We start from the raw sequence: 11,658 nt of genomic DNA, 5'->3' as shown, positions 1-11,658 counted from the left end.
TTCCGGCGTTTTCATTTTCAGAAATTCTTCCTCCTGGCGTCTACAACGAATTGGTTCTTGTAGTAGGAAGAGAGAAAATTGAAACGCCACCAAAGTTGAAGTGTTTTCTTTCAGAACGCACTAGTCATCCTTGTAAAAAAAGGAAGTCTAAAGCCATATTAAGTCTAATAATAAAGAGGCAGCCCTGGTCAATAGTAGGCCTATTGTGCGAGGGACATTCTAGGTACATATATAGCACGGACTTCTGTAATGGGCGTGATCTTTTTAAAACCATTTTTTTTCCACACAAAAGTCATCAATATAATAAGGTGCTATGATCGGAAGAGATTCGACCATCGAGACAAGAAAATCAGGATGAATCACACGTTTTGAAATATTTTCTTCAAACGTTTTCACACCTCTCGCGAAAATGGTCTACATTTGACAAGGTCTTATTAGAAGATGAAAGGATGTCTTTTACGTAAGGTGTTTTAACTGTGTGTACATATAATAATATTCAGAAGTGAATTAATAAGTACAATGAAAATAAACTTTGTTTTTGCCGCCCACACTCCACCTTGTTAGTCATTCGTTGGCTTGTGGCTCTACACAGAAAATACAGCTGAACCGATGTAGGCTATTATATTTTTAATAAATAAACTTTAAATAACTTGAACAGACTACTCTTGCGAACAAAAACACAATAAAACTACTTTTACAATATACAGAGATTTGACATGCTTAAGTAAAAACCATTTAAAATAAAAGTGAAAATGACTTTTTAATTACTAGATTTAGTTTTTAAAGGATAATGGAATAATTAAAATTTATATAAAATATTTATTTAATTATTTAAGTAATTTTTGTTATTAAACTAAAAAAAAATAACCTTGGAATAATGATTTGGCCGCCCCCTAACTTCGGCCGCCTGCGTGCAATGCACACATTGCACAGTAGGTAGCGGCGGCCCTGCTCGTAAAGTAATTCTGTACGTAGTAAAGAATGAATAAAATGCAGACTAATTTATTTTCTAATACAAACTCTTAATTTTCACTTATTGTCCCTATCCCTACCCAAACTTGGCCCCGCGAAATCCGTTTCGCATAAGGCTCTACAATGGTTAAGTCTGGCCTTGCTATTTAGTGACGGATGAATACTCCTCCTCCCCCCCCTCTTTTTTTTTCGCCTCTTAAATTACCTAGGATAACTCCCTCCGTCCGAGTTGCAAAAATAAAAGAGTGATCTTTCCATGGTGTCCAAACTCTTGAGCGTGCTCACCTCTATAGTTACTACAGAGTAGATTACTTTCCTCTCCCCTTTTTTTTTAACGTGAGGTAGAAATAAAAAAAAAAGAATGATATTTCTTGGTAACAACAGTCCGGCCCTGCTATTTTGTGACTGTGTTCTCCCCCCCTCCCCTTGTTTTCTCGTGGACTATATGCAGAAATAAGAGAGTGATCTTTCCTTTACTTCTTCTTCTCATTTAAACCGTTGAGGGAAGAAGAGAATAATATATATAGATTGAACACTGGCAAAAGAAACTTCTAAAATCATCTCTAGTTGCTGTATGAGAACCTCAATAGGGAACTTCCCATACACAAGTACGATTCAGAGATAGTTAAATATTGAGACATCACAAGTTCAAATACGATAAAAGATTATTAATAGAATATGTACAATGACTTTTAATAATCTAAAGATAAATTGTATAAAGTATATACATGTCTTGGTAGAAAAAAACAAAAATATCACATGAATTGTAGAGTCAACAGAAGTATTTTTAAATTACATTTAAAAATTCATCATACAGAAGCTTTAACATTTCCTTTGTATGTTATTTTAAAACAATTTTCATCAGGCCTTTATACATTTTTAATGCATTTTCTTCTATACATCTCATTTAATAACAAATTAACTGATTTTGGTTTGTCTTGGTAAAGACATTAAATATAGATGAGATGTGCTTTAAAATGCTTGGTATGCATTGATTTATTAAAATAGAATGTAAAATGGCAGTCATTTAGTCTTAGTTTACTTCAAAACTACAATGTAACTGTAACTATTGGATATTGTGACATGAAATATTTATACATTGATTTTCTTAAGAATTTAACAAATATGAGAAAATATACAAAGACTGGGAGACTAAATTGGTTAACTATGTTAATTTTAATGAATCTGAGATTGGTCTATCAACCACATAACACCTGTGTCCACTGCGTTGAGTGTCTCTGCAATACAGTCCATGACCTGGCACACAGAAAAATAGTTATAAGTAAATTGAAGTAGATTTTTTTAAAAAATTTATATACTTTCCCATGAAATATTGATTTAAACTCGTTATAATTTTTTAACATTTATATACTTTCCCATCAGATAATGTCAATCATTTATACACACAACACAAATCTTGTTTTATTTGTGTTTCTGAATCAAAAAGCACTTACTAGCCAAGGCTGAGATAATGTTGATAACTTGAGAAGTTCAGCTATTTCAACTGCAGGAATACGAGAGCTGACTTCATCTTTAATACATGATAAAATCAGAACAGGAATGTGGTGAGCCATTTTGCGCTCCTTGACCATTGCCATCAGTTCAAAGCACCCACTCTCAACTGGATAATAATTTTAACAAATTAGTGAAAAATATTTAGATAAATTATTGGATAGGACTTCTTTTTAATATATTTCTGAAATGGCTAAAATATAACTACTATAATTGAAATGTGTAAGTGAAATTTAGTTTTTGTAGTCATAATTTGTTATGTTTAACTTTCCAGATTGGACAATATTTACATAATAAAATAATGAAATGCTGATTACTTCAGTATAACTTGTCGTTTAGGTATAAAATGCATTTCATTTTTTTTAAATATATTTTTTTTTCCATTTTGGCTTAAATATCTCATTTTAATTAATAATAATAGAATAATAATAATTACCAGAGTCTCTTGTTTCTGAAGCATCCACTACAAATATGAAACCATCAAGAATTTGACAAAAATGTTTGATTTGTGTCTTTAGTTCATATTGGGGGTCATCTTCTCTTTGATCTATTGGTGCCTGAACAAAAAAAAATTAAGAAAGACATAAGTAATGTTATGCTTGATACCTTTTCACAACACAAATAATGAAAAATAAAATTGTTTACATTGTGAAATCAACACCTGGAGAACTAATTTTGCTAATTTCTTCATTAGTGCAGTTGCATAGCAAGCTACTTGTGGGCCCTTGTTCGAGAATCTTATAAAAATTCCCCTTCCTCCTTTTAAGATTTTAAAAATCCCTAGCGCTACTAGAGCATGGAATAGGTTGCCTGAGCCAGCCAAGAAAATCAGTGACTTGGCGGAGTTTTGGTCATTGGTTAATATGCATGACTAAATGCATGACGCGTAGGATGTAATCATCTTCTTTTTTGAAGTAACGTCTGTATCATTTAAGATAAGATGAGTGGGGTGGTGGTGGCTGAGTGGTAACATGCTTGGCTTCCAAGCCAAGGGGTCTCAGGTTCAAATCCTGATGAAGACTGTGATTTTGGGATTTTTAGGGCACCCCTGAGTCTATCCAACTCTAATGGGTACCTGACATAAGTTGGGGAAAAGTAAAGGTGGTTGGTCATTGCCCTGGCCACATGACACTACTGTTAACTGTGGGCCACAGAAACATCTTCTGCCCTGTAGATCGCAAGGCCTGAAAGGGAAACTTTACTACTTTAAGATGAGTGTGACAGAAGCCCGATCAGGGCGAGGTTCATTGAACTTTGGGCCATGCTAGCTAGGCCACTGCATTAGCCTGTTTCTCAACCTCATAACTAAAAGGCATTAAGAGGCAAACTGGTCAGGGTGTGATTATTAACTGAAATAGCAATTTGTATGCCTTTTATTTAAAAGCTCTTAATCATTATCATGAAACTCAGCTGAAATGCTCAAATCGTTTCTTTAAAAAGTCCTGGATTGAATTGGAAATCCACAAGTCTGAGACAAGCATAAAGGACATTAGGCACTGTTTCATGTTACTCATGACAGCGTGGGCAATGCAAGTCAATGGGGCATGAGCCATGCAAAATAGTAGCCTTAAACTCTAAATAGAAATCATTTTAAAGAACTACTAAAAATGTTTAGAAGCATGTACACATCAATAATGTATAGGAAGATACAAAACGTTATTAAATGCAAGCACATATTGTATAACATTTGAAAATGTGTATGTTAGTATCTTATTTATTACAATTATAATTCTAAAGGAAATCACTTTTTTTTACCTGTAGCATTCTGTTATTTTCTACTCTTTGTTGAGCATTTCTGTTTTCTCTTTCATGTTTAGAGGCTGAATATAAAACTGACAAATGCATGGAATGTCCTGTTGGCATTTTTAAAGTCATTCCACCACCAACTCCTGCAAACAAATAAAATAATTAAAATTGTATTTATCATCGAACTCATAAAGACGGTAATTATAAATATGCAAGTCATTATTTGTAATAATAGAGTATTTAAATTAAGAGATTTATACCATCAAATTGACCAGGAAACATGGCTGTTCTTAGAAATGTGGGGTTATCTTCATACAGCATGCGTCGTACAATAGCACTAGTTGACTGTTCAAGACCTGGGCCAAACATGGCAACTTTAGGCACTTTTTTAGGCACAAAATATTTTAAAACTGATGACACTTGATGGAATGTGGAGTTGGATTGCCTGAGCTGTTTTTGAAATTCAGGTGAACACTTTAAATATCTGTGAACGATTGAAATGAGAAATGTATGTTCTTTTTGCCAATATTAAATATTATTCTACAAGTTGCATTTTTCAGAGTCAACTTGGGATCTTTAAGAATTGTGTGTATATTGTTGGCACCATGATTTAATAGAAGTAAAAAGCTATTTACAGTAAGGTAGAAAAAAGTAAGGACTTTGTAAAAGTAAGGACTTTGCTCTGTTAATGTAGTAGTGTGAATCAAATGTTGCCTTGGAAGAGATTCAGACTCTAGGATGTGAACATTATCATTTTTTAAATAAAATTTGAACCTACAATAATGCATAAAATTACAATATTTTTATTCAGAAAGTCAATCCCAACTGTACTTTATAAAGTTTGAACACACTGCCTTTTTGTCTGTATAATATATTAAATTTTTATGCTTTAAAATACAAAGAGTAATTTTTTTTTTAAATCTTAGATTTGAATGAGCAAAAACAAGTATACAATTCATAGGAAATATTTCTTTTAGTTTGAAAAGTAGGTTAAATAAAATTGAAAACTTCATATTGTTTCTATTTATGAATGGTAATAGTGCCTACAATGCTATTACCACAACCTAGAGCTCAATGAATAGGCCTACTAAAGAACTTACATTTCTTTAAGTGACCATTCTGAATTTACTTCCTGATACATTTTTGGATTTGTCATATGAGAAATCTGACTCCAGCTTTTGACATCTTTCTGAAGCAGATGCCTCCACAGTAAGTCATCACAAGTTAACTGACTCCATTCTCGATTAACACAACATGCCATGCATAATGATCTCGCATCCAGGTATGAAAATATCTCATACTTCAAATTTATCTGGGAAAAAAAAATGAAAATAGCAAATAAATTTAAAGGATTGATAAAGTATGTAGAGTATGTTTTCTCTAGATAACTACATTAATATTAAATTTTACAAAAATGTAACTAGTTTTAGGAATTATTAATAATGCTGCACTTTGTCACATACAATTAGATATAAATGAACATAAAAATGTTATAGTTGAAAAACGTATTTTTCATAATGAATCATCTGGATTAATAGCAACACACATAATACTATTGAATTTACTTGTAACATTATTTTTATAACATACAGGAACCCAAAGCCTGTGTTTTTTTAAAAAGAAAATTGTTTATTGGAATGAGAAAATATTACAGGAGGCTTGTGAGGACAAAAGTTTTGATCTCTAAAAGTAATAATTTTTTTCTTGAAGAAATGCTTTTAATTATATAAGTTTTATTTATTATTTTATGCTATCATTCAAAACTGGATGCTGAAGCTACAACAAAAATGAGTGATTAAAAAAAAAGCAAAGTAGTGCTCTGTATAGCATGTATCGAGATTCGATGTTGCAATAGTTGAATTGCCAGTGAAGTGTAGGCAAAAAAAAAAAAAAAAAAAAGCAATAGCAGGATTGGTTAAAAGATTCTTTAGGAAAACATTACATAACTTACTGGTAGACACTGAATAAAACTTGAATCACCATAATTAGAATCATTAGAAAAAGAAATAATTGATTCATCTTTTAAATACAATGCTTTGAGTCTTTGTGTTAGGCTTCCACTGTTTCCAAACTTTAGCTGAAGCTTTCTTGTGATGAACTGTTGCAATCCTCCCGAACTGACATTGCCAGCTTGTGATTTACTGTACATTCTATACTTAAGCAGTAAGTTCTGTATGGACGTCAAAAACTGAAAAATATCGTTTTCATTGATATCATCTTTTTCTCCAGACCGAAAAACATTAAAGGTTCTCTGCTCGACCGCAGCTTGTTCGAACTGATCACTTTCACGCGACGAAAAAAAATGTCCAAGTTTACAACTGTTATATCTTTGAAAATCAATATTATGTTCACTTGTAGTACTATTACTAGTATTAGTATTATCACAACAAGAACAAGTAGAACTGGAAGTGCTGGTAATAGTACTTGTAAGATGTGTGTTTATAAGTACTAGAGAAGACATTTTATCATAGACCAACACAGTTTGTATTGATATTCTATGCTACTTTTCTCTGAGGTGCGCTTTTTAAAGAAATCTAACATTTTTATTCGATGTGTTGGCTTTATATCTAGTTAAATTGACACGATTGTGTATTTACGTGTAACACTCCACGTGTCAACTTCCTGGTTACAAAGTCGAGTGTAAACAAAAATAATTTAATTTTAGAAATGTCACGTGGGAATAATGTTTTAGTTCCGGTTCATTCGTCCAAGCTCTTTCTTTTGGTACTTCCGGTCGATCAAAATGGTACGTTGAAATGCTTGTGTAGATTAACAAATATCTGTAATCATCAATTTAATAATCTTTTATTTTTACATTATTGTTATTTAAAAAGCAAACTTACACACAATTATCTGCTTTGGTTTTGACTTTTTGTAATTTAGACATGCCAATGCCTAATACTTATTTCCCAAAACCGAACTGTCTATTATCGATAAAGTTCATACTCAAAATTTATTTTTTGAGAAGTTCTAAACGAAATTCATAAGAGTTACAGCCAGATAATGACATAGAAAGTAAATAAAAACGATAGATCTTATTAATGATGAACATTTTAAATCGCCTTTAAAGTATAGACATTTTTTATCCTGACCTGATTTGAGAGTAATTAAATTAATAGAGTAATATAGATCTAGAATTATAGATCTAGTTAGTCTAGTCTCTAGATAGTACTACTAAGTAGATCTAATAGTAGATAACTGAAGTATAAAGATTCTTATAGAAATAAGTTATATCTAGATTTGATTAGATTGAGTTGTGCACTGTCTACTCACACTGCCCCGACACTGGTGAAAATGAAATAGTCTCAGAATTGCTTTGAATTAATTTATGCCTAACTTAACAAGTTCATCAAAGAGTCTCATCATACTCGTACTATTCTTAAACTTGTAGATTCTAGTATTAGTACTATTAGATACATAAAAAGTATAAAATAAAAGTCAAGTTTTCTTTTTTACAGAATTTAAATTACCCCCAATGCCATTAATAAATTGCATTGGCATTGAATGTTTTATGTAGAATCTAGTCAAATTTTTATTTTAACCTCACAGTTGCTTAGACATCCCAGATGAACACATCTATATTCTTGCTTAGTGCGATTTTGGACCTTGTTTGCACTTAAGTTAGTTAGCATAGTATCATGAAAGTTTTATGCATCGTGCATAAAAATAGCATTTTCATGTCAAACCACTGATATATTTATGTAATATAATTTTTTTTTTATTACACAGACCAAGGGTACATCAAGTTTTGGTAAACGGCACAACAAAACCCACACCTTTTGCCGAAGGTGTGGACAGAGAGCCTTCCACATTCAGAAGAAAACATGCTCTAGGTGTGCTTATCCAAGTCCTCGCCTAAGGCATTGTGAGTTAATCAATCCAGCTTCTTATTCAGACCTAAACATATATTATAACACAAGATTCATTCTCTAATTGTACTTCAAAAGATAAAGTACTGTTCTGAATTGGTCCTAATAATTACAATAGGACTTCTCACGTGTGGAAATAACTTCGTCAATGTGATATGTCATCTAGATTATTGCACCCGTTTAGACAACCTTATAAAAATTGCAAGAAAAATGACACACACAAAAATACCATATATTTTAATGAACCTTTTGATCAAAAATGTCTTTAGCAAAGTCTGAAAAATCTTAGAAAACAACTGCCACCATTCAGGAAGTGTGCAACTTCTTTCCTTCATGGCAAATACAGAGGGTTAAAATCTAGTTCATCTAGAGAATCTAGACAAATATGTGTTCGTTCCTTACTCTGTCAGATAGTATCAGTGCTACTCGTTAACTAGGAAACATAAGGTTCACAACTTGGTGTGCAATCACTCAATGAACTTCTGTATGTTGTGTATGTTCTAATTATTTAGATGTTGCTTTTTAGTTGAGAAGAGTCCTTGTAATGACAGCAAATTTCCTTGTGGGATCTCATGCTGGGGATGTTTATCCCAATATGGTCTAACCAAGCAGACATGCATACAGTCCCGCATTATGCGGAACCATCCCGCAAAAGCATCAAAAAAGCTCACATGTTCCGCATTCACGATTTTTTGTTCCGCCAAGTCTGAATTCCGACACAAAAAAAAACAACAAATTGCCAATTTTTTATTATTTCTTAATAATGCGAAATTAAAATACTGAATGCAAAATAAAATATATATATGTCTGTGTTTATTGTTTACATTTCATCTTCTCCCGGACCCGGTGTGTCCTAAATTTATGAAGATAAGGTTGAGCTAGATTTAGACATAGATCTAGTACTCTAGATCTAGATCTATTCTTAGAATCTAGTAAGTGCTAATAAGCCAAATGTTTCATTCAAATCCCTTTCTTTTCCCAACAATGGCTCTACTACTAGTCTAGACTAGATCTAGACTCTACTTTTGGAATTGCTATTGCCTTATTGCCACTATTGAGTGACTATTGGAGTCTATAATTAGTATAATCAGAGTATTGTCATTATTCTAATAGTAACTAACACTAACTCAACTGGTTTCTTAGGTTTCTAAGTAATCTAAGAAAAGGATTATTTTAAAAATATATTATTAAAGACCTAGATCTAGACCTAAATGTAATTAATTAACTTAGACACAGTAAGGCTACAGAATAAATCTACTATTCTACTTATTAGTATTATTACATAGTCTAAATTAATTATTAGTTTAGTTTCTAGATCTAAAAGTAAAAGTAGGACTAGCACTTAGATGATACTAAATCTCTAGAGATCTGTCTAGAAATAGACTTAGAAGGTGATAGATTAGATTCTAGATTTCTATGTATTACTATGTAATAAATTTACTATTTATTTAGTTCTCAATAAGTTGAATAAGTCTATAGATCTAGACATTAATATTTAGATCTATAATCTATATTATTATTTTTATAATCTGTGTTCTTAGACTAGAGGACTTATTAGATGTAGGTCTAGACTAGTAAGTCACTAGTAGACTCTTATTAAATTATTTTAGTTAGATCTAGAACTAGAGACAACATCTAGAGTTATTAGAGTGATTAGAGTAGAGCCCTATAAAAGGATAAATAATCAAGTAGATCTAGAATAATCTAGATCTAGTCAGTAGATTTGTATCTAGTAGTAACAAATAAAAATATAGTAACATTTGAGTCTAGGTCATTAGAATACATTTTAGTTAGAATTCATCATTTAGGAGTTAGAACTATTGATTTCAAACAAAGGACATAATTATGAATTAAAGGTTTTCTTACTTTTAATTATAATATTTACATTTAATTTATAAGAAGCAAACTAGTATTGTTTTTAAAGTAATATAATAGAAGTTTTATTTATATTGCGTGCAGTATGGCTAGCAAACATAAACGCGTTTATGTTCCACATTGGGGCCCAAAATTCCACATTTTCAACCTGAATGTTCCACATTCTGGGTCTTGGGGTAGGCATGTCTGACCAAGGTTTAGTAGCATTTTAGTTTTGTGTTCTTGATGGATTTGTTAAGATTTCTTTGAAGAAAAAAAACAACTGAAGCTTTGTTTCCTTTCATTTTTGTATCATTGTGGGGTTTCATATTTTATAGTACTATACATAGCATCACTAAATACTGTACTGAAATAGATAAGTTATAGAAATCATTCATTGTATACGAGTTACTGGCAGTGTCTGTAAACCCAGTTGGGACCTATTTAATCTGATATCATATATAGAACATTATGTACATTATATAGTTTATCTTTTTTTTTTTTTTTGTTTAATTACATGCAGACAATTGGTCAAAGAAAGCTCAAAGGAGAAAGACTACAGGCACAGGCAGGATGAGACATCTCAAAGTTGTATTTAGACGATTTAGGTAAGATTTTTACTTTCAAAATTTACACATAAATTCTTAACCCCAATATAAAATTCCTTAACATGGGAATATTTCCTTTCTGGCATTCAGCAAAGCAAAAAGGAAATTATTACAAGCAAACATTAAATTAATACTGATTCATAGGCAAAATGTTTTCCTATAAAATGGCACAAGCTGATGTGTTTTTGGAAAGTTGCTGAATTCTAGTTTTTAGGACAAAATGTTTATGTAATGCTAATATAATTGACCTTTTGCATTCATTATGTAACCTGTACCAGTATCTTTTTTTTTGTTATTGTTGTTAGATAAATGTGATTCAAATTCCATATTTACTTAAGAAATAGTTTGGACATTCATTCTATTTAAAGCCTTTAAAAAATGTCATTCATTTTTTTCTTTCAGGAATGGTTTCCGTGAAGGCACTGTCCCAAAGCCCCGTAATAAGGTTGCAGCCCCTGCTTCTTCAGCTGTTGCTACTAAATAAATAAAGGAATTAAAATTAGTATTTAAAATAGACTTGTTTTTTTTTTTTTGTTTGTTTTGTTTTGTTGTTGAAAAGTGTAATAGTGGAATTAAAATATTAAACACAAAAAAAAATATTTGGTGAAAAAAAAATCCAATGAAATGCTGAATGTGGATTCTGATGGCACTAAGTTGGCATGAGAATATAATACCTATTTTTAGTTGTTTTTTTTTTTAATTTACCTGTTTATTGGTATTGTTCAAATACTTCCAGAGTATTTCTGTCGTCTTCAACGACTACCGGTACGTTACCTATTTTTTCACCAGTGGTTAGAGTTTGGATTGTTTATAGCTTTGTGTCTTCTTGCTTATATTTCTCCATTTCAAAAATATTACACCAAAAAATGGTGCGTCTTCGTGTACATGCTATTAATTAGCCTTTTTTTTTTTTTGAAGTACCTATATTATATCAGATAAGAAGATGACACAAAAAATAACTCAAAACCCTTTTTAAAGAAAATTATGAAAATCACTTTTAATACGGAGGTGTGAATTTTAATACTTGGGTGAAGAAAAATGGCCCACATTTTCTAATTACCGGTAACGTATCGAAAGTTATCTCTCTTTATACGAAC

The 11,658-nt window shown here is 31.4% G+C and overlaps 2 protein-coding genes across 2 annotated transcripts; one reads left to right on the top strand and one right to left on the bottom strand.

The window, feature by feature from the left end:
• Positions 1-1,647: 1,647 nt before the first annotated feature.
• On the bottom strand, positions 1,648-6,842 carry LOC106064882 (F-box only protein 4-like). Its single transcript, XM_013223520.2, has 7 exons — positions 6,182-6,842; positions 5,331-5,542; positions 4,491-4,714; positions 4,240-4,373; positions 2,921-3,041; positions 2,427-2,593; positions 1,648-2,229 (listed from the first exon to the last, which is right to left on the bottom strand). The coding sequence occupies exons 1-7, from the start codon at positions 6,689-6,691 to the stop codon at positions 2,149-2,151; spliced, it is 1,449 nt and encodes a 482-aa protein (XP_013078974.2). The 5' UTR covers positions 6,692-6,842; the 3' UTR covers positions 1,648-2,148.
• LOC106058611 (60S ribosomal protein L37-like) lies at positions 6,838-11,073 on the top strand. Its single transcript, XM_056030552.1, has 4 exons — positions 6,838-6,976; positions 7,960-8,095; positions 10,477-10,561; positions 10,964-11,073. Exons 1-4 carry the CDS (start codon positions 6,974-6,976, stop codon positions 11,043-11,045), a joined length of 306 nt encoding a protein of 101 aa, XP_055886527.1. The 5' UTR covers positions 6,838-6,973; the 3' UTR covers positions 11,046-11,073.
• The last annotated feature ends 585 nt before the right edge of the window (positions 11,074-11,658 follow it).

This window comes from Biomphalaria glabrata, chromosome 5, assembly GCF_947242115.1.
Source record: "Biomphalaria glabrata chromosome 5, xgBioGlab47.1, whole genome shotgun sequence".
NCBI classification, from domain to species: domain Eukaryota; kingdom Metazoa; phylum Mollusca; class Gastropoda; family Planorbidae; genus Biomphalaria; species Biomphalaria glabrata.
Note: the sequence above shows the minus strand (reverse complement) of the source record. Positions and strands in the feature narration are given on the sequence as shown.